The 23,294-nt window shown below is 37.0% G+C and overlaps 1 protein-coding gene across 5 annotated transcripts in view; it reads left to right on the top strand.

Annotated features, from left to right (window-relative positions):
* Positions 1–23,294, top strand: part of LOC114665731 (interferon-induced, double-stranded RNA-activated protein kinase-like) — a 120,444-nt gene that overhangs the window by 77,706 nt on the left and 19,444 nt on the right. For 3 of the 5 annotated variants that reach the window (XM_051919651.1, XM_051919650.1, XM_051919649.1), the window contains exons 16-20: positions 7,682–7,789; positions 14,282–14,413; positions 15,368–15,554; positions 19,119–19,262; positions 22,340–22,444. In XM_051919651.1, the coding sequence (XP_051775611.1) occupies positions 7,682–7,789; positions 14,282–14,413; positions 15,368–15,554; positions 19,119–19,262; positions 22,340–22,444 (676 nt within the window). The remainder of the gene's footprint in view (positions 1–7,681; positions 7,790–14,281; positions 14,414–15,367; positions 15,555–19,118; positions 19,263–22,339; positions 22,445–23,294) is intronic. The other 2 variants (XM_051919653.1, XM_051919652.1) reach the window with 2 other exon arrangements.

Genomic DNA, 23,294 nt, shown 5'->3' with positions numbered 1-23,294 from the left:
GTGCAGGGTTCCTGAGCCTCAGCGTAGAAAATGTAGGCGTGGCATTAAGTATTTTTTACATCACATTATTAGCTTTGGTGGCCATTTTTGGTCGAAAAAACATTTGTTATACTGAAATTTACATTTTGTTTAAATGAAATTCATTTAACATGACGTAGTATGAATGTTTGTCCGGGCCCACAAAAGTATTTGTTATTCTGAAAATTTTGTTACTTTGGTATTTGCTATTGCAGGATTTGACCTGTATATTGTGGTATAGTGAGTTCAAGGTAAATAAATGAAATAATTGAAAAATGATTCGGCTTGGACTCCGTGAATGTGTGTGCTTGTGGAGCCTCAGAATGTTTAGTGATTTTTCTTTTTTGTGATTTTTAATCCTTTAATCTCCATATACAGTTTAGGAATTTGTCGTTTTTCGCAAACCCCAACTTACTCTCCAGAGATTTTTGGGGTCAAAATGCAGGGTCAGCTATTTGTACATTGCCCCAGGAACAATTACAGGTTAAGGGCCTTGCTCAAGATCCCAACGGAGCAGCATTCCTTTGGTTACTGACAAAATTCAAACCGGCAACCTTCAAGTTACCAGCCCAGATCCTTTAGCCAGATAGCCATGACTCCACCCTCTAATGGGGTGACTGGGACCGATTGAGCATTGTCTCACTTACTTTCCACGGGTCGTAACTGAGACACTGCTACAAGGTCCGTACATGATAAGTGGATGTGACGTCAGTTTTACAGTAATGCACCATGGCTCATGATTGTTTGTAAAGGAGAAGAGTTTTAATATTTTAATTGAGCTGTTTATTGACCTTTTATAACCTCCACTAAGCTCCCATTTTATTGGATTATTTATTTATTTATTTATTAAATAATGATCGTTGGCACTGTACTGAGTGGGGTTTGAGTCCATGTTTGGATTTATTGTGGAATAAAACACATCACTTTCACATCACTCCTTGCTGACTGTTTGTGTCCACATTTGCCAGGCTCATCCTTGACTATGACAAATTACATCTCCAGGTACAAACTGCCAAAGGACGTGGAGCCAACCTGGACCATCGCATACATGCAGTACCCACCAAAATGCACATTATAGAACAATAAAGCTTGAAAACTGCATACAGTGTTCGGTAAAATATACTACACTGAGCAGTTGTTTAGTGGTTGAGAAGCACTCAGGTTGGTAAGTTAAAAGTGGTCCGTGATCCTTTACCAAGGAACCCAAAGCAGCCACCAAACTCTAATGAATCAGATTATTGCACAAGTTGTACGAATCTATAATAAAGTAAATGCCAATTTTTGTTGGCAACTGGCAACACAAACTGATGAAGCACAGCTCCTGAGGTAGATAAGGAGAAATGTAGTCAATGGAGATGAAGAGACATGTGTAGCACTTAATGTACCTTCTCAATTACTTGGGTCTGCTGATGAATGGTGACTGGTGATGCCACATCTGTGTGATATCAAATCTCACTCCAGGCTCTTCATGTGTAGCTTCTAGGTGGTGGAATGAAATGCTCACCTCCATTTGAAATCCTGACTTCCTCAATTTGTTTAAAAAGTGTTGGAAGACTCTCTTGTTCTAAGAATTTCAACTAGCTGTTAAGTTTTGTAAACTAGGACTTGTATCTAGCTTGTATTTTGTTCTGACCTATTCACTTGTGATTATCAATTTTGTTCTCTTATCCTCTAACACTTGTTCCCAAATAGTTCCCCAGACTGATGTTTACCCAGTTATGTTGATCTCTTTTGTAAGTTGCTTTGGATAAAACCATCTGCTAAGCAAATTAATGTAAATGTAATGCAGTTCAATTCAAAGGTGGAAAATGTCCAGAGTTGCTGCAGTATATCCAACTAAACTTTCTGTTTAGGAGGGGAGCAAGCGGCAGCTTTTTGAGTTTCATCTTACTGCCATGCTTCACTTGAGTGGGTACAGAGAATCTCATTCACTGCAGTTAAACATTTCTATTAATGCTGGAGTACAACTTTATGGCATGCGAAGAAATTAGCTTCCTTTATTGTTGCTGTTTATGGATTTTATCTCTCATTCTCTCCCATAAGGTCTACAACAACTTCTTAATTTCATGGTGCATGCAGTAGGCCTCACCTGTTCAGAGCCTGGGTTCATGGCCACACTGAAAAAAAAAACAGTGACCCCCGTCTGGCTTCCCCAGCAGCCAGATATAATTAATTTGAAGTGGTGGCTCAGAGGCTAGGGATCTGCACTGGCATTTGGAAGGTTTCCGGTTCAATTCCATAAACGGCAGAATTGATTTTTCTCCATTGGGTCCTTGAGCAAGGCCCTTAAGCTGCAATTGCTTTGTCCTGGGTATGACATTAATCTGCATCCAGCCCTGCAAGCAGGTTCTCCAACTTACAGAGAAAACCTGAGGGTTGGCGGCAGGATTGGCACTCCAGCCACCGTAAAAAACACACTATTCCAGACTGGTGCTGAGGTGTCACCCAGTACACTCTGGACCCAATCCAAGTGGTTCGCCACGTGGTGGGTGCAGCAACATGCTATCAGTGCATACTCCCAGCCTCTCTGATGTGAAGCTACAAATGGAGCTATAAATGTGCATTACATGAGGACTTCTATAGGAGCACATCATTCATTTTTCTCCTTCGTGCTGCGTTCATGTTGCACTTGAAGGCGTTTAGTATTGGAGTTGTCTTGCTAAATTTTATTCCCTACAAGATTATTCAAAAGTAACTATGCTAGCTAGGTTGTTTGTTGCCATTGATAGCCTCCATCTCACCATTTAGTATCAAAATCAGAAAGGCACATTAATCTTTTAGTTCTTTGTCACCAGCATGTTCATATTTTTTAATACAGTTTGTTGTATGTAAATATTATATATTATTGATGTTAGCCTGACAAATTTGGACCTCATGTACTCTTTCAAATTTGACTTGAGTTCGAAATCTACTGCTAACAAAAAAAAGATATACAATGAGTTATGAAAGATAGTGATGGCTGTTTTAACAGACTAATCTTTTTAAACAACTGTTTTCAGTGAGTCATGCGATTCAATTTGCAAGCACAAACTAATCAGTTCAGTAGAGGAGTGCAGTAGGGCATTCGCTATGTTGTCAGCATCTTTTGTTTTTGTAGGTAGATGTTTAAAGCACATTTACCAGTACTGTCCCTCTGTTTCATGATTTTCATTCTCTTCACTTATGATTCTTTCAAGATCAAAGTGTGAATCATTATCAGCGAACAAGAACTCTGTCACTGGTGATTCTTTTGTTCATAATACAAGTACAATACAACACCACCACATTTATCAATTGTTTTGAGCAATTTGCTATTGGAATTATTTTAAATAGAATTTATTAACATAATATTAAAATGTTGTAATAGGTTTTTGTCCTTTTACGCATTCAACAAACTAGTCTGACAAAATTAAACCTTTTAAAAATATTTTTCTAATTTCTAATAATTAATCACTTTCTATTTTAGTTTAATGCACACTTTTTTAACAGCTTATTAATAACACTGATATATCATTCACCGATTCTTTCAAGTTCAAACTGACTCATTCCTATTCATTTGATTCATGAATTGTATCATTACCCAAGAGCAAGGTGTATAATTCTCATTCATTTGATTTGTGAACTGAAACATTACCCGAGGACAAGTTGCACAATTTTCATTGATTTACAATTATCTAACATGCCATCATATCTTAACCATGTTGTCATGCTAAATGCATTGAAGCAGGAGAAGATGTCTTATAAAATATCAGGATGGAAAATTTATAATGTATTATATATAATCCATATTACTAACCGAGAATGGTAAACCGGATGGCATGGACACAGGTACACGGCGATGGGACCATGAGACGTACTGCGCAGGCGCGTACAGCGCACGTCTCATACACCGCAAGCAAAGTCGTATCCACCGCGCACGAAGGAGTCACAGCCCAAAAATGAAAGAGCTCAACTGACGTGAATGAGAAATGAAGCAACAACGCGCCCATAGCTAACGACTACCGACACAGCCACACAAAAAAGAGGATTCTGCGCTGCAGCCCAGATTCAAACGGAAGAGGCTACGGCGGCCCCACAGGTCCACAATGATAGTGTGGAGAGCGCAGGCGTCACCGCCATATTGTGAGTGGCACTACTACGGAAGGCGCAGGCGTCACCGGCATATTGTGAGTGGCACTACTGCGGAGTGAAGTTAGGAATAATGTGCTGCTTGGAATTGTACAAACCGCTGAACGCTTTACACCGAATTCAAACACAATACAGCTCAACGATACAAACACGAGCCCACCTGGATAAGATCAATGAACACAGGCGCCTACAACACGCGTCTGAAACTGCGGAAGCAAAGCAGGCATGGGTTCAAAACTAACGAGCTCGACTAACGGATATACAAACACGAGCCCGGCTGGATAAAATCAAGGAGCGCAGGCGCCTACAACGTGCTTCTGAAATGCCGCAAGCAAAGCGGGCACGGCTCCAAGACGAACGAGCTCGACTAATGTATTTCAGGATACCCAACGCCGGGGGTAGGCGAGCGAAGCGAGCAGGGGGCGGAGCCCCCCTTGTAATATATAGAAGCGAAGGTCTGTGATACAGTTTGCATATCTGTAGCTAGAAATCCACAAAGGGAGAAGACGAGTCACGTATCTTAAAAGTTTTTTTATTCCTAAGCTTTAAACTCGTCAGAGGAAAATGATTAGACATACAGGAATCAAAGGCAATATATAGCAAAAGAGGAAGTGGGGGGGAAACAATAAAATGGGGTTTGGAGGGTGTTGGTCATAAAGTCTTATTTAATATGTGGGTGTTCTTCTTTTCAAGCCTGCATATGTGGTATTCATGTCCAAAAATGACTGTTAATGCCATTTTCATTTGACAGCCACTATTCATCCAGCTCTCTAGCACTCTGGCCTTGAATTTTACTTGAATTGTGTCCCAGTTAAATGTGTGTCTGGTTGAATTTGTATGTGCATATATCAGAGACCTTGAGCCCTTCCGTCTGTACGTTGTGATGCTCTTATATGAATGTTGTGAGTGTTTTAGAAGTTTGTCCCACTTATACAGCAGGGCATGCACCGCATGGTATACTGTAAACAGTGTTCCTTGTCTCTGCTGACGATTTTTGGCATTAAAAAGAATAGTCCGCATAGTGTTTGCCGGTTTATGTGATTTTTTGAGAACTGATCTGGAGAGGATGCACACTGTAATTTCTGATACATAACGATAATAAGGAAGGTTGTGCCATGTGGAATGGGGGTTCAGGTTGGAGTCGATTGTTTGCTGAGATCTGTGGCATCTCTTGTGAAAGTATTGTTTGATAAATGATTTGGGGTAGCTTTTTAATGTGAATAGACAAGGAAAAAACAGTCTCTTTGATTCTTTTTCATTTCCTTTGTATTACAATGGTTATAAATTCTTCTGAACAATGTCTTAACACAAAAAAATTTATGCGATGAAGTGTGATTGCTAGAAAAATTTAATATTTTTGTCTGCATAACATTCCTTGTGATAAACACTCGTAATCAAAGTGGCATCACTACCTCTTTCAATGGAGATGTTCAGGAAATTGATTCATTGATTAATTTCTCCTTCCCATAGTGCACTGGATTGCAGGGAATACTGAGTTGATATGGCTGTGGAATTGATTCAGCTGGTCGCTTTTAAATATGATAAATCGGTTGTCAACATAGTGTATCCAAAGTTTAGGTGTGAATTGAGTTAGAGCCACTCTTTCAAATCGCTGCATAACCAGTTCAGTTAAGAGTCCTGATAATGGATATCCAATTGGCATGCCTTCTTTCTGTCTGTATTATTTTCTATGAAAATAGAAGTGAGTTTTAGATAATTCGTCTTCGGGATTTTGTGGACATATTTGTCAAAAAGAACCATAAGAGGAAAAAAATTCATACTGAACTGCAAGCAAATTTAGTAAAATGAGAACTAAAGCAGTGGAATAAGCCTGGCCTGTTATTAGGTTTGATACGAACAAAGTGTAAATGAAAGTAAATGTGGTTTATCTTTAATTAGAGTATGCCTCCTGAATATTTTTATTTGATATGTGTAATTAAATATATACTTTAATGTAATAGCTTAATCTGATATTAATTTGAATTCATGTTAAAGTGACTATTAAGTTTGCAATGTAAATGAGGCAGAATATCATCTTTTAATTTATTTAATTAGACCTAATAATCTATTTAAACTGGTACAGACTAGGTAAATTTACGCCTTATGCACTAGGGGGTTTTTGGTATTATTCCATACCTTAAAATGAATGGTCATTATTCTGCGTATGTAATAAAGAAGCTGGAAATGGCTAAAGAGTATTGAGTATAACATTCCAAATTTTTTAAAATAACGAATATACACTACTGGTCAAAGTAAAACCTCAGTTTTTCCAGATTTTCTTAAAATGTAATCAGTTCAAATGCAATGAATAATAATAATAATAATTCATTACATTTATATAACGCTTTTCTCAGTACTCAAAGCGCTATCCATGACGTAAAATGGTGAAAAGGTAAGCAGTAAACTGCCAGAGGTTTCAATTTAAAGTTTAGGTTGGCAAAAACTGGAAAAGGAAACACCAGAATATTACAATTGAGCCTTCTTTAGGGAACAACTAATATGTTACAACCTATAGAAGTTCTGCAGAAATTAAAGTAAAGTAAGCCTTCCAAGTTGAAGCAAACAGTTTTCACAGGTCTCCCAACTTCTGTTGATTACTTAAAACCCCTCTGTCTGTCTTAAAGCAGAGTTAGAACAGACTGTGTTACTACACCCTCTGAAGGCAATATTTTGGTGATAATGGCAAGAAAATGACATTTAACAATTGAAAAGAGAGAGCAAAATTACTCTAGAAGTGTAGGCTTTTCATTTAAAGAAATTGGGAAAAAAAAATTAAAATGTCAGTGAGTACAGTATGTCACTAGCTGAGAACATATTTTTTTTCTTTCATGTGCTCATGACCTAGCGATGTGAGCGGCTTGATAAAGGTGATATTCAATCGAAGGGAGGGTTCCTCATGTGAAACTGCAAAATGCGCAGGTATAGCATAATAGTACTCACTGATATGCTATGAAATGATTCCAGCACTCTTAAGTTGAATTTAAAGAGCACTATATAGGGAAAACACGTAGCAGACAGCATCCAGATATTGTAATTGAACCTATAACACTTGAACTGTGAAGCTGCACCTGGCCATTGCAGGGTATAGTCATGCACAAGCCCTCACTCAAACCAAGGTTCTTTACAGTCTCCAGTGAATCATGATGTAGCATGGTGTAGCATGATGATATATATATATATATATTGCATTGTAACATTTTCCTGTCATTATTAATCAACTCTATTAGCCCTTCAGTTATGCAATTTTTGAGATGTGGGAGAAAGACAGGCATATAGGTGTGTAGAACCATTACTGTCATGAGTACATAACACAGTGAAATTCTTACTAGCAATGTGCCAATCGACATATCACTACTGTCCAATACCATGATTCAGGATTATATTTGGAGAAAAACCTAGACGGTCACAGTCAGTTTTCACAAATCTGTATCCAAACTAGTTGATCATAATCACACTCTTAACAATAAAGATATTGCACATCCTGAAACGTCCCAAACCTGGAGAGGTGTTTTTTAACCCTTCATTTTAGCTTGTGTATTATTTTTTTTATTTGCAGATTTGATCAATTAAGCCATCTTGATAAAGGAGGCTTTGGATATGTTTGGAAAGCAAGAAAGATTTTGGAAAACAAATTTTATGCAGTTAAAAGAGTGAAGTATAATGAGTAAGTTTTTTTTTCTTCCTGTAATTAAATTAACTTATTTCTAATGTATAAGTAGACTATAATAAATACTGGGGTATCCTATAATCCTCTTGCATATTGTTTATTTAGTAACAAATTCTAGATCCACCTCCGTTGTTCTAATGTGTGTAAAACATAAACATTTATATGTACATACTTGGACATTGTATTTCATATCAGAACCTGTCATTCAGAGTGTTTAAAAAAGAAAATGTACACACAACAACATTAGGATGCAGTGTCTGGGTGATACCTATTATTATAAGGAGTTAAATCAGTGGCATATTAGATATGGGATATCCAGCTTGCTTTATTTATTATTTATGTCAGTACATTACTGTGTTTTTGCCAAGTGGTATGACAGTGCTCAGTGAGTGAGTCTGGACTAGTGTTACACGATACTGTTCCAGCATTTTGCTCACTTTGGTACTGAAAGTAAACGATTATGTACAGGCACCTCGTGCTCCGTCATGTATCGGCGCACTGAAAACTGATGTGAAAATTCCTTGTAAATTTCAGATTTCTTGCATGAGGCAGTGAACATGGTGTCAGCTTTTAAACTGTTGTTAAAGAAAGGTTTTAGTCAGTACAAAACCTATTTTTCAATTTGCATTAAAACTTCAGAAAGTTGCACATGTTGGGGAAGACATTAACCTTTTATACTCCATGGCTGTCAACCAGAATAGAACAAAGCTCCTAATTATCCCAGCTCATGCTCTACAAAGAAAGACATTGGCCAGTATGAATCCTTCTTCCTGAGCACTGACCTTACTGTGTTATCTGCCATATACTGTAGTATAGTTTTGAATCTGCTTCATTTCTGTCAGAGATTGACATTTTTTTATATCCCCAGCATATCTTAAAAATAGTCATTAAAAGAGGCTTTAAGCTTCCTTCGGTTATAAACTGTGTGTACTCTATACCAAAAAAATATTTTGACAGTAGAGCGGGTAAAAGATATGTAGAATTTGAAAGTAATGAATGTAAAGATCATTTGAACCCAACAGTTAAAAATTAAAAGGGGGATTAATAATTGATAATTAATAAATAATATTTAGTAGCCATACACTCTACACAGAATGCAGTACCTACAGCACTGTCGGGCAACCGGTGAATTTTCTAGGGGCGCCACGAAAACTTTTGTAAAATATTTAAAATTGCTAGTGTTTTTGAACTTTTGGTTGATTAAAAGGATAATGTTTAAAATATATATATTTTATGTTGGAAAAACATAACGGTTAATCAGATTGTTGAATAAACGAATGTATTTATTTTGAATGCGTTAAAATTTTCGCTGTTCACCATTCATCATAATATCAACACCAGCAGTGTCAAAAACACATCTCGTGAGACTTAAAAAGTCTCGTTGTTAGAAGATCTCGCTCACTGTATGGATAGAAGAAGGCGGAGCAAATATGTGCTGAAAAACAATCTCAACGTTCACATTAATTAAATTTAAGATTTATCCTTTGATTCCTTTATTAATAAAATGTCTTTCAAATTTGTAAAATGAACTGTTTTTATTGGCGATTGTCCATAGATTGTGTCATCACGACTTTATTTATGGGCAGTCCCTCAGGTGCGCCGCGAAAGAAAATTTTTGGACTTAGTGCACCGCAACTTGAAAAAGGTTGCCTTTTGCTGACCTACAGTATTTGCCATATAATATGTGTAATTCTGTAGCATAAGGGCTGTTACAAAAATTAGAACACTTAAGGCAAGTAATTCCAATGTGTACATTACCGGGCAGAAAACAAGGTTTTGCTCAGGACTTGTCATCATGCATCTCATCTCACATATTCACAAGTCCTTTGAACAAATAGACTATTTTTATATGGCGTAGAAAAACTGTTTTTAGTTCTTCATATTGGATGGGTTAAAATAAGTAAGTAATCCATTTTTGGCAACTCCAAACAGTTTCTGTTTAATAACATGTGTTTAACCTTATCCAGTATTGTTTTCTGCTTCATAGTGTTAATACTGTATAAATGTTATATTGTCTCTAGTTTCCTATACTTCAGTCAACACGGGTAGCTCTAGAAGCTGCTAGATAAACAGATGTACAGTGGTGTGAAAAACTATTTGCCCCCTTCCTGATTTCTTATTCTTTTGCATGTTTGTCACACAAAATGTTTCTGATCATCAAACACATTTAACCATTAGTCAAATATAACACAAGTAAACACAAAATGCAGTTTGTAAATGGTGGTTTTTTATTATTTAGGGAGAAAAAAAAATCCAAACCTACATGGCCCTGTGTGAAAAAGTAATTGCCCCCTGAACCTAATAACTGGTTGGGCCACCCTTAGCAGCAGTAACTGCAATCAAGCGTTTGCGATAACTTGCAATGAGTCTATTACAGCGCTCTGGAGGAATTTTGGCCCACTCATCTTTGCAAAATTGTTGTAATTCAGCTTTATTTGAGGGTTTTCTAGCATGAACCGCCTTTTTAAGGTCATGCCATAGCATCTCAATTGGATTCAGGTCAGGACTTTGACTAGGCCACTCCAAAGTCTTCATTTTGTTTTTCTTCAGCCATTCAGAGGTGGATTTGCTGGTGTGTTTTGGGTCATTGTCCTGTTGCAGCACCCAAGATCGCTTCAGCTTGAGTTGACGAACAGATGGCCGGACATTCTCCTTCAGGATTTTTTGGTAGACAGTAGAATTCATGGTTCCATCTATCACAGCAAGCCTTCCAGGTCCTGAAGCAGCAAAACAACCCCAGACCATCACACCACCATATTTTACTGTTGGTATGATGTTCTTTTTCTGAAATGCTGTGTTCCTTTTACGCCAGATGTAACGGGACATTTGCCTTCCAAAAAGTTCAACTTTTGACTCATCAGTCCACAAGGTATTTTCCCAAAAGTCTTGGCAATCATTGAGATGTTTCTTAGCAAAATTGAGACGAGCCCTAATGTTCTTTTTGCTTAACAGTGGTTTGCGTCTTGGAAATCTGCCATGCAGGCCGTTTTTGCCCAGTCTCTTTCTTATGGTGGAGTCGTGAACACTGACCTTAATTGAGGCAAGTGAGGCCTGCAGTTCTTTAGACGTTCTCCTGGGGTCTTTTGTGACCTCTCGGATGAGTCGTCTCTGCGCTCTTGGGGTAATTTTGGTCGGCTGGCCACTCCTGGGAAGGTTCACCACTGTTCCATGTTTTTGCCATTTGTGGATAATGGCTCTCACTGTGGTTCGCTGGAGTCCCAAAGCTTTAGAAATGGCTTTATAACCTTTACCAGACTGATAGATCTCAATTACTTCTGTTCTCATTTGTTCCTGAATTTCTTTGGATCTTGGCATGATGTCTAGCTTTTGAGGTGCTTTTGGTCTACTTCTCTGTGTCAGGCAGCTCCTATTTAAGTGATTTCTTGATTGAAACAGGTGTGGCAGTAATCAGGCCTGGGGGTGGCTACGGAAATTGAACTCAGGTGTGATACACCACAGTTAGGTTATTTTTTAACAAGGGGGGCAATTACTTTTTCACACAGGGCCATGTAGGTTTGGATTTTTTTTCTCCCTAAATAATAAAAACCATCATTTAAAAACTGCATTTTGTGTTTACTTGTGTTATATTTGACTAATGGTTAAATGTGTTTGATGATCAGAAACATTTTGTGTGACAAACATGCAAAAGAATAAGAAATCAGGAAGGGGGCAAATAGTTCTTCACACCACTGTATGTGAAAGGCAGTCCATAATAGACAGATGGATAGATATGAAAGGCGCTAAATTACTTAGCCCATGCTGCCACACATGCCCATGCATTGAATATAATCAACTAATCGATGCTTTATTTTGGGCAAAACTGCATATTCAGCTTTTGCCAGATATTTATGCCAAGGCCTGGAATCTTGTTACTTTTTAAATGCAATCTTGTATAGCTAAATGAAAGCCACAGATCATAAACACATGATTTACTGCAATTCAGATTCGATCAATTGCACAGAGCAAATCAGTCAAATCCTGGTTAATCTTAAGTTAAATGTTTTTTTGCTCTTCCGGCAGTCTTATTTAAGTCCATGCAGACAACTGTCCTGTCCATATTATTATATTTAATATGTGACAAGAAATTGTCAAACAATAAGACATCAAATGTTGAGAACAGCTCTGCAAAGAAACAAGTTATAGCAGTAGCCCTAAAGAAAAACATAAATGTTTAGATGTGATGATCGCAAAAACAAGAGGAACCAATACTCATTATGCATTCATAGCCTCTTTGTAAAAAAATTGCTGCTTAAAGGACTTCTGCTTTAAAGACCCATATATAGCATTATTTAATAAAAATTCAAATACAGCAAAGTTGCACATGCCTACTGAAATTATTTGGACAAAATCAGTTACTAGATTAATCAATAAAATAGTGGAGAGATTGTTTAGAAAAATAATCTTTAGTGGCATCCCTAACCAATCGCAAATTCACCTCACAAAATCACCAGCACTCATAGTATGCAGACCTGATTCCTGTCTTGTGCCTGATGTTGCTGTGACCCTGAATGGGATTAACTGTATTTGAGAATGTAATGTTAAGATTTATTGGCCTGTTTGTTAATTTGTTTGTTATGTTTATTTCTTAGTTGCTCATTGATTTCTTTGGGATATTTTACTTGCTCCAACAGCAACATGGAACACAAGTCCAGGTGCAAAGTAGTATACACATACATATACCTATGCATGCTTTCTCCCGGGCTCTCTCTCTCTCTCATAATGATGTCCCCTACCTTTAGCTCTTGCAGGGTACAAAGAACATATGCACATCATACTGTCCTTTAATGCTTCCTGTACACTTGCAAGTGCTTATACAGAACATATCCTTCTGTCTGTGTGGTTCACTGTCCGACCTGTAGGCTTGCTGCTTTTCTTGCCTTGTGCTAATCTAATGGTTTCCTTGCCCCGGCCACCATCTTTAGTCAGTAGCAACCTTGTGCATTTATGCTTTACTGCATACATACTAAAGATGCTGCTCCACATCTGTACTGGATTCTGTCAGAAAATCAAGGTGCTACATTATCATGTTTCAAAGTAGTCTTTCTGGCCCAAGCATTTATATGCTTCCTAAAATAAGCTTCTTTTCCTAGGCAGGGCTCAGTGATTTCAGGGTGTCAGTCTCCAAAAGGTCTATGGAGAGTAGCTTTTAGGTCCAAGCAGAACGCTTTCAATCCCCAGAAAGAAAAGATGGCTGCACCTAGTTTTAAGGGAAAGTATAGCCTCCAGTTATAGGTTTACACTTGCTTATAGGCACATGAGTGTGTCCCTCACAGTAAGCGGAAGTTTAGTTTGGGGTTACAAATATAACACAACTGTTGTTTTAAGCACCTTTCAGTCTGCAGGCAGGTCAATTTATCTTTCATTTACCCTTCTGGTTATAATATCAAATTGAGAACACAAGCTGACCAGAAATTGGCTAGTTGGTGAACAGGAGAAAATAATAGACCGATTAGTGTCCTTCTGAAATGTGGGTGATGAAGGGCAGGTGGAATTCTGCATTTGTCTTTTCAGGAGAGTATGCCTTGTGTGCAACTTATGGCTAATAAAATTGGGTAATGCCTGCTTTGTTCTACAGTTGTTCTGTTTATCTTAATCTTTTTTAGGAAATAGGAATAAATGAAAGTGATAATCACATAATACAGAAAGCATGTTTCATTGTTGAGATTTATGTGTGCAAAATTTCTTGTTTGAATAATTACAGTAACCTTGCTTTACTTACCGTTAAGAAGAAAAAATCGAGTACTTAAATAAAAAAAGTATATGGGAATTGGGTGGTTAAGTCTGCATAGCAGAATATTGGCAGCAGCCTACACACTATTGAAGACATTTACACCAGCAGGTGCAAAAGTAAATCCACCTCCATTATTGAAGATGTAACTCATCCTGCACATGGATTGTTTGCCCCATCTGTCAAGCAGGAGATTGCACAGCTTACTGTCTGGCACCACCAGGTTGAGGAAGAGCTTCTTCCTGGATGCTATTAGACTAATGAATATAACATCACTAAATCTGACTGTACATAGTCACATACTACACTTTGCATTTTGTTTCAGTACTGTAGTCTCATGAATTAAACTATTTGCTGCTATTTTTGTGTACTTACTGCTAATTATAGAGCATACTGCAATAATATTTCTTTTAGCTATATTTATCTTACTTTATTTTATGTTTTAATTTTACTTTGTTCTGTTTTATTGTGATTATCTGTGATGCCTTTATCATGTAGTTTATGGGTTTAAGGGACTACTTATTGGGTACTTTTATTAAGTTTTTATGGGGTTATCGTGTTCACTGTTTAATTATCGGGACAGGAGTAGTGAGTTACGTTTCTGCATATGGATGTTGGAATGACCATAAAAGATCCTTGATCCTTTAGCTACTGAAAAGAAACATATTCTTGATTAAGGTGAAATGCAAATTTTAAAATGACAGCTCACATATTATACCGATTGCACTAATCATATTTGTTATTACAATTTTATATTATAGTAAAGCCAAACGTGAAGTTGAAGCTTTAGCACATCTGGACCATAAAAATATTGTTCGATATTTTACATCTTGGGTATCTAAAGAATTTCCAAGCAACTTTCCGGAGACATCGACAAGTTCCAGTAGCTCAAGGTAATAGCATCACAGGTATTGTACTATAAACTCAGAGTTTAACTCAAGACCAAACAATCTACCCAGGTGTTCATTTTATTAGTTTGTTCTTTTAAAAATCTTCAAGTTAAAAATACAGAAAATGTACACAAAGAATTTTGTATCATGTTTCATGTCAAAATATGTGTTAGTGGGGTAAGATTTTATGGCTATTATAGAAACCTCAAAAATTAAATCCATGTTCTCATTTGTACCTTTAATAAATAAATGTTTTTATGCAACTGCCAGTATTTTGTATTTTGTATCTGTATTTTCATAACCACCTAATCTAATTTTTAATTAGAAAAAATCCATCCATGCATCCATTTTCTAATTTACCCATTCAGTTCAGGGTTGTGTTCGCTTTTGGCCATCACAGCAGGCCTAAAAATAAAGTGGGAGCCCACCCTAAGTGTTAAGCCAGTCCACCATCGGCACAAAATACATACATATTTTAGTATAATTTTTAGATTGGATTAGTAAACGTTTTAATGATAAAACCAGTACCACCTCATAATCCTTGATATCATGCTGCATTTCTGGCTTAAATACTTTTTTTGTTAAGATGGCATATTCCAGCTGTGTTCGTGTGGACTTTATCTGGATATTCTGCTTTCCTCCCATAGCCAGGTTGGAGATTTTAATTCCCTTAGTATATTTGTTTACAGCCCTTGGTGGATTTCACAACTTCCCAAGGTACTTTGCTACCCCAGCTCCAGCTCACTGGTTTAAAAATGGTGTAACAAAACTGGCATTTAATATAATCAAGAGATTAGAATGGTGCATTCAGATGACCTGCAAAGTAAAAACATGAAATTGGATAAAATGCAACATTTCTTTAACATACAGGATAGCATTCAGACATGTTGTCAGTAGTAATAATTGTATGAACTATCGTGATATAATTTGGTGATAGCACATTTCTTTCTTCTTTAGCAGTTCAGATCCCAAGACAAAAAAGAAATATCTGTATATTCAAATGAAATTATATGAAAAAGGAAATTTAGAAACTTGGATGGATAAAAATAAGAGAAGCAAAATTCAGGCTATGCACATGTTTGCACAGATTGTCGAAGGAGTTGAACATATTCATTCGAGTAATCTAATTCATAGAGATTTAAAGGTAATTTCCTTTTTTCTTCTATTATGTTTTCCCAAACTGCTATTAAAGTTTATTGGAAAGCAGTGGAGTGCATATCCTTTTCTCTGTATTTAAGATTAAATTAATAAACTCCATATTCAGGTATGTATCATATACAGGTACTGGTCATAAAATTAGAATATCATGACAAAGTTGATTTATTTCAGTAATTCCATTCAAAAAGTGAAACTTGTATATTAGATTCATTCATTACACACAGACTGAGGTATTTCAAATGTTTATTTCTTTTAATTTTGATGATTATAACTGACAACTAATGAAAGTCCCAAATTCAGTATCTCGGAAAATTAGAATATTGTGAAAAAGTTCAATATTGAAGACACCTGGTGCCACAATCTAATCAGCTAATTAACTCAAAACACCTGCAAAAGCCTTTAAATGGTCTCTCAGTCGAGTTCTGTAGGCTACACAATCATGGGGAAGACTGCTGACTTGACAGTTGTCCAAAAGACGACCATTGACACCTTGCACAAGGAGGGCAAGACACAGAAGGTCATTGCTAAAGAGGCTGGCTGTTCACAGAGCTCTGTATCCAAGCACATTAATAGAGAGGCGAAGGGAAGGACAAGATGTGGTAGAAAAAAGTGTACAAGCAATAGGGATAACCGCACCCTGGAGAGGATTGTGAAACAAAACCCATTCAAAAATGTGGGGGAGATTCACAAAGAGTGGACTGCAGCTGGAGTCAGTGCTTCAAGAACCACCACGCACAGACGTATGCAAGACATGGGTTTCAGCTGTCGCATTCCTTGTGTCAAGCCACTCTTGAACAAGAGACAGTGTCAGAAGCGTCTCGCCTGGGCTAAAGACAAAAAGGACTGGACTGCTGCTGAGTGGTCCAAAGTTATGTTCTCTTATGAAAGTAAATTTTGCATTTCCTTTGGAAATCAAGGTACCAGAGTCTGGAGGAAGAGAGGAGAGGCACAGAATCCACGTTGCGTGAGGTCCAGTGTAAAGTTTCTACAGTCAGTGATGGTTTGGGGTGCCATGTCATCTGCTGGTGTTGGTCCATTGTGTTTTCTGAGGTCCAAGGTCAACGCATCCGTCTACCAGGAAGTTTTAGAGCACTTCATGCTTCCTGCTGCTGACGAACTTTATGGAGATGCAGATTTCATTTTCCAACGGGACCTGGCACCTGCACACAGTGCCAAAGCTACCAGTACCTGGTTTAAGGACCATGGTATCCCTGTTCTTGATTGGCCAGCAAACTCGCCTGACCTTAACCCCATAGAAAATCTATGGGGTATTGTGAAGAGGAAGATGCAATACACCAGACCCAACAATTCAGAAGAGCTGAAGGCCACTATCAGAGCAACATGGGCTCTCACAACACCTGAGCAGTGCCACAGACTGATCGACTCCATGCCACGCTGCATTGCTGCAGTAATCCAGGCCAAAGGAGCCCCAACTAAATATTGAGTGCTGTACATGCTCATACTTTTCATGTTCATACCTTTCAGTTGGCCAACATTTCTAAAAATCCTTTTTTTGCATTGGTCTTAATTGATATTCTAATTTTCTGAGATACTGAATTTGGGACTTTCATTAGTTGTCAGTTATAATCATCAACATTAAAAGAAATAAACATTTGAAATACATCAGTCTGTGTGTAATGAATGAATCTAATATACAAGTTTCACTTTTTGAATGGAATTACTGAAATAAATCAACTTTGTTATGATATTATAATTTTATGACCAGCACCTGTATAGTGTGCATCTTGAGGTCAGTTTGAAATGCATTTGATCAAAGGAGCAATACAAATTGTAAATAAAAAGGTCTCTAGAAATCAGACTATCTAATGATTTTCATAAGTTACATACTTTTTAGGTAAAAGAAAGCTGAAATGTAGGCTTTCTTCTGATTATTTCAACAGTCTCTAAAGTTCCCATATTTGAAACATAGTAGTTAAACTAGAAATTAGGTAACTCCATTCCAGCCTCTGCTTTAAATCTGTGTAGAGGTTTTTGGTTCTCTTTTTTTCTAAATATATAGTCTTTATTGGTCCCTGACAAAGTAACTTACAACTTAGTCTAACTTTTTTTTTAAAAAAGGATTTGATATACTGTATAGTAAACTCAAGATATTGGAAATGGTTAAAAAGTATAAAATAAGCAATACATTTAATGATTCAAATATTGTTCAAAATATTTTGATAAATTATTTATCATTGATCTGTAAAATCATTCCTACAAGAACCTTGTTTTATTTTGAGAGTAGTATATTCTCTGAAGAAAATACAGTATGGGACACATTACTGGAACCCCTAAGGAATACTTAAATGAATAAAACCAAATAAATGCCTTTCTTTACATTTCTTTGAGCATATGCCCAAAATGCTAGACCCAGCTTGACACTTATCACCCTTGTCATATCTCCCATTCACACTGCCAAGACTATCTGTATAATTCTTTGCATACTATTATATATTCACAATTCCTCCATTTCTCATTTGCTCCACTGTACAAGTTACACCCTTTCCCCCAATTGTTTCAGCTTATTCCCTTTCTATCTAGTTTTCTGCACACACAACACTCCCAGAATCCTCCTTTCTGCCAAATCAGCTAGTTCTCTTTCTTACCCAGTCATTGTCCAAACTCTTACCTTCAGTTTCCCCTTCTCTTCCTGCTTTCCCATCTCCTTCTGTGGACTGACTTCTTTAACTGGGCCCGCCCTTGATCTGGTAGGCCTGATTCTCTTCCAACAAGGACCAGGCAAGGCCAATGCATGTCGCTTACAGGGTACGCCCTAGCATTTTCCAAAGCTGATTGTAATAATTACATCACTAATTGTTTTGGTTAAGGTTTTACATCTGGATTCACTTCCTAACATTAACCCTCACTACTTATCCAGGTTGGCACCAATTTGGGCTGGTTTGCCCTCTTGGTGGATATGTTGTGAGTCTAACTTCTGTACCATGAAGAAAAAGAAAGAAACTAATATGTGAGAATCTGAACCAGTATCTTTGAATCAGTACAATAAACAAGCTGAATTTCCACAAACTTACATCTGATAGATGCTGCCATCTTTTTCACTAACTTATTTTTAAATATACAACATATCTAATAAAAAAGGAGTAATAACCGCGTACAGATGAAAAAGGTGTATTGGTCAGGTTTGACATGTTTTGAGCATATTTAATGGAATATTATTTTCTATAAACGAAGAAAGTTCTAGAGTTCTATCTCAGGTCTTTTAGTTTTGGCAGTCCTTAATTAGCCTAATTGAGTGTGTAATTTAAGATTGTTCAACTTCTCAGTGTGACTCTCTAAGATTATATCACATGTAATTTTGAAATTCAGATTGAACTTTATGCATCTTTTTGTTAATATTTGTCTTTTTGGCTGCAGTTGAAAAGTAGCACATGCAAGAAATAAAGCATTCAATAACTAGCATTAAAAGCACTTTCATAATAATTTTATACCTTTGTTTTTACTGACTACAGAAATTAATTGAAAATCCCTGTCATTAAGTGTTTAAAAACAATTTGTTTGATTTCTTTTTTTTTTTTTTTAATCGTTTTAGCCAAAAAATATATTTATAGGCGATGATGACACAGTAAAAATTGGAGATTTTGGATTAGCATGCACAACAAGCAGTGACGATGATAACGCCTTAATTGAACGCACAAAACGCACCGGAACAGTCTCATATATGAGTCCTGAACAGGTAATACTGAAAGTTGTTACTACAGTAGTTATTACTCTGTAATGTACACAAGTGTATCTGTTGTGTTTTGGTTTTTTTTGTTTGTTTTTGTTTATCATGCTAGTTTATTTTGACAGATTTAAAGTCTATTAGATTGTTTGTGACTGTTTGGAAAATGATGGCATGCTTAGGTAAATTTCTATTCCGTCCAAACTGGTAAGTGCTGAACACCCTTCATGTGGCTAGCCCCTTATGTACATTTTGATGGTACTGGTGGAAAACGTTTGCTGTTTCTATCTAGGCTTACCACTTTATGTGCAATTTCTAGATTCTGTGTTACAGTGTGTCCTCTTTGCCTTCCTCAGGAGAGAGGAGATGAGGCTGTGAGACATTAAAACATCCTTTGTAATGCCAAATGGGATTCTGTTTATTAGGTGCAGATACATTGTTTATCATTTTTATCACCTGCTATAGTGCAGGGCCACTTGGGTGATGGGCAAAAGTGTAAATGACCCAAAATGGAATGTTACTTCATCGGGCAGTTAATTCTGACCATATCATTCATTTTAAACACTGAACTGAAATCTCCCACAAGCCTATAATCCCCTAAATCCATTTGGAAAATCCCCTCTTTCTACCACTCATGAAATCTGAGCCTTGTATTATATACAGTATATTGAATGCTATCTATACATTTAGACCACTTATCCTATTCAAGACTGTGAGAGGCTGGTGTCTGTACTGGCAGCATCAGATGCAAAGCACCAAACCGTCTAGTCACTTTTAGACCAAACTCACTCACACTGGTTTCATTTTATAGTTACCAATTAAACCTAACTTGCTCATCTTTGGGGATGTGGGAGGAAAATGGAAATGAGCACAGTGTGAACCCCACATCAACAGAATCAAGATGTGGGATTTGAGCCCAGGATGCTGAAACATCAGGCAGCACCACCATGCCACCCTCGTATATAACATTTACATAAAGTATATACACATCTTTACTTTTGTCATATGACATCAGTTGGAGAGGTGCCTAAATAATTTCTTTAAATATTCATGAAAACAAATTTTATTATGTATAACAGTATACACGCATAATGGATTATTGTCTTCTTTCATAAATTTGAGAAAAATGTTATATCAAACTTACAGAGCTGAAAATTAGGTTTATTTTCAAAACTTAGGCTAGTAGAGACTTTTTCAAAATTGCTGTGGCATGGTAGGGCAGGGCTTAGTGGTTTTGCTTCATGATTAAATCATGCATGCAGGTGGTGTCCTTATGGATACGGCACATTCTCTGGTTTTGTTCCCATATCCCTGAGATGTGTGTGATGGGTTAATTGTTGATTCTAAATTGGCCATGCAAGTATATATACACCCTCTGTTGGATTTGGTACCATGTGTAGAGTTGGTTCATGTGTTTTGCCTGATGTTGTTAGGATAGACCCGGTCTCTTGTAATCCTAAATTGGATTAAGTGGGTTTGAGAGTTAATGTAAGAATTGATTTTTTTGAAATGAGTAACACATTGTTTTTCTGTAGGTTTTAAAATAATTATTACTTGGCACAGTGTCTTTTGTATTGGTAATAGCATAAAGCATTTTCCTTCAAAGTCTCATAATCTTAAAAAGAATATCTATGTTGGTTTTACATAATCACTCTGTACTTTTGCACATTGTTGATGTTCTTACCCTTACAGATTTGTCCTCTTAAGAACATGTCACATTATGTGACTTTTCCAGTGTTTTTCAGTCATTGCCATCATTTAGATAATTTTAGTGAGATGGTGACAGCCAGCACCATGTTCCTGTGAAGCTAGTCATGCAATATGATGTGCCCAGCAGATCACTCCAACTTGTCCACTACTTGTTCTGACATTTACCTTTAGTCGTAGAGACAGAGTGAGGACATGAGAGCTAAAAACCAACAAATGTTCATCCACAATGCATAGAATTCAGTAATGAGGAACAAGGAATATTGGTGTTTTGGACCTCACAAACAAAAGAGTAGTTTGTCTGCAGTCTTTTGTTTTGCGGACCATGAGAAAATGGAAAAAAGAAAAAATAGCAGAACTCGTCATGCCTGTTGGAACCAGCGCTATAAGAAAGCTTGTCAGGCAGCATGCAATTGGCTGTCACAAAAATTGTGAGCAGGACTGTGCTGGAAGATCAGCACTCAGTTGGTAAACATGACATCCCCAACGATTTTCAGTTGTTTAAACTGACATGGTCCAGCGATGAGATCAGCAAAATCAGTCAGCAAGTCTGACACACCCCACAACTAAAGCGCTGTGTAATGTGACAACGTCTTTAGATTCCACCACAGGATTTCATTTGGGTACAAAGCTAGAGACTGAAATCATGTCTCTGGGTTTCCTGTCAGATAGTTACTTTTGTATTAATTATGTTGAGCATTTAGGGTCATTTGCAATACTAATACATCCATGTATGACTATTTCAGAAGCCTAAACAACATACCTAGTAATCATTGTGATGTAGTTAGTCTTAACAGGACCAAAAGCCAACAGCAGCAAAAGAGCCTCACAATTTCAGCTGTGCACCCAGTTTCACTCTGGGTATGATCATCTTTCCTCTGTTGAAAGCAAATAACACTTGTGGTTTCTGTCTGAGTGTTTTTTGAAGTTCTTGAATAGTGCTACAGTATTCTTAAATATTTATTCTGTAGGTTTGAGTCCTGCTTTGCAGGCTGTGGCCTCTCATAACCTTGAAATAAACGAAGTGTCTTTGAGCAAGTCCTGTTGGGGGAAAACTGTGGTCAACTTACTGTTTCTCATGAAAAAGAAGATGTGATGTCATTGCTCAACAGTTCTCATTAAACAGATGTATACAGAATGCTCACAGCGTTATGTGCTCACAGCATCATGTTCCTAAAGGATGTCAAAATGTTGGGGAAATAATATACTGGGAAATGGAGCTGTTAGGGGGAAAAATTGACTTGGAAATGGAACTTTTAAATTACCAACAATTAGCAACACCAAGAAATGTGTTCTGTTTTAGCTTCAGTTGGAGTGCACAGCATTTTAAAATGTCCATATCACAAAAAGTGTAAAAATGTTACTATTGTGTATTATAACAGAAGAAGAACCTATCGAACTATGGGAATGAAGTAGACATTTTCTCACTTGGACTTATTTTCTTTGAACTCCTATGGCCAGTAACAACAAAGACTGAAATGTCTAAGGTAAGGTTCATGTGTGACTGTTGTGTAACTTGTTTTATATTACTGGTACAGTGTTCTCCCCAGAAATGTTTTCCAGCCGGGTGGGAAGGGATGGGGAAATTTGGTGGTGGGGAAAATTAAATGTGCACTATTTTTATTAGTTAATAATAATAGTAATAATTCATTACATTTATATAGCGCTTTTCTTAGTACTCAAAGTGCTATCCATACAGGGAGGAACCGGGAAAATTATTATTAATTATTTTCCAATGCTCAATATGACTTCCTTTTTTAAGGTTTGACACTTGTGTCAGAATATTTTTATTAAATTTAAGAAGTATCCAATTCAGGATCCTGCAACCCTAACAAAAATTTTAAATAACAATTATCTATACTAATAAAAGGCAAAGCCCTCACTGACTCACTCACTCACTGACTGACTCACTCATCACTAATTCTCCAACTTCCCGTGTAGGTGGAAGGCTGAAATTTGGCAGGCTCATTCCTTACAGCTTACTTACAAAAGTTAGGCAGGTTTCATTTCGAAATTCAAAGCGTAATGGTCATAACTGGAACATATTTTTTGTCCATACACTGTAATGGAGGAGGCGGAGTCACGTATCGCGTCATCACGCCTCCTACGTAATCACGTGAACTAAAAACAAGGAAGAGATTTACAGCACGAGTCACACGCGGGAACGAAGGTAAATGACGTTAATTTTTGACTGTCTTTTAATACTGTGTAAGCATACATATTAACACATGTGCAATTAAACGTGTGCATTTACGGGGTGATTTCTCAGGCTTAAAAGCTCACCTTTTATCAAACGCGGGAACAAAGGTAACTGACGTTGTTCACTGTCTTTTAATA

Source organism: Erpetoichthys calabaricus, chromosome 15 (assembly GCF_900747795.2).
Source record: "Erpetoichthys calabaricus chromosome 15, fErpCal1.3, whole genome shotgun sequence".
NCBI lineage: Eukaryota > Metazoa > Chordata > Cladistia > Polypteriformes > Polypteridae > Erpetoichthys > Erpetoichthys calabaricus.
This window is presented reverse-complemented; position numbering and strand designations above follow the sequence as displayed.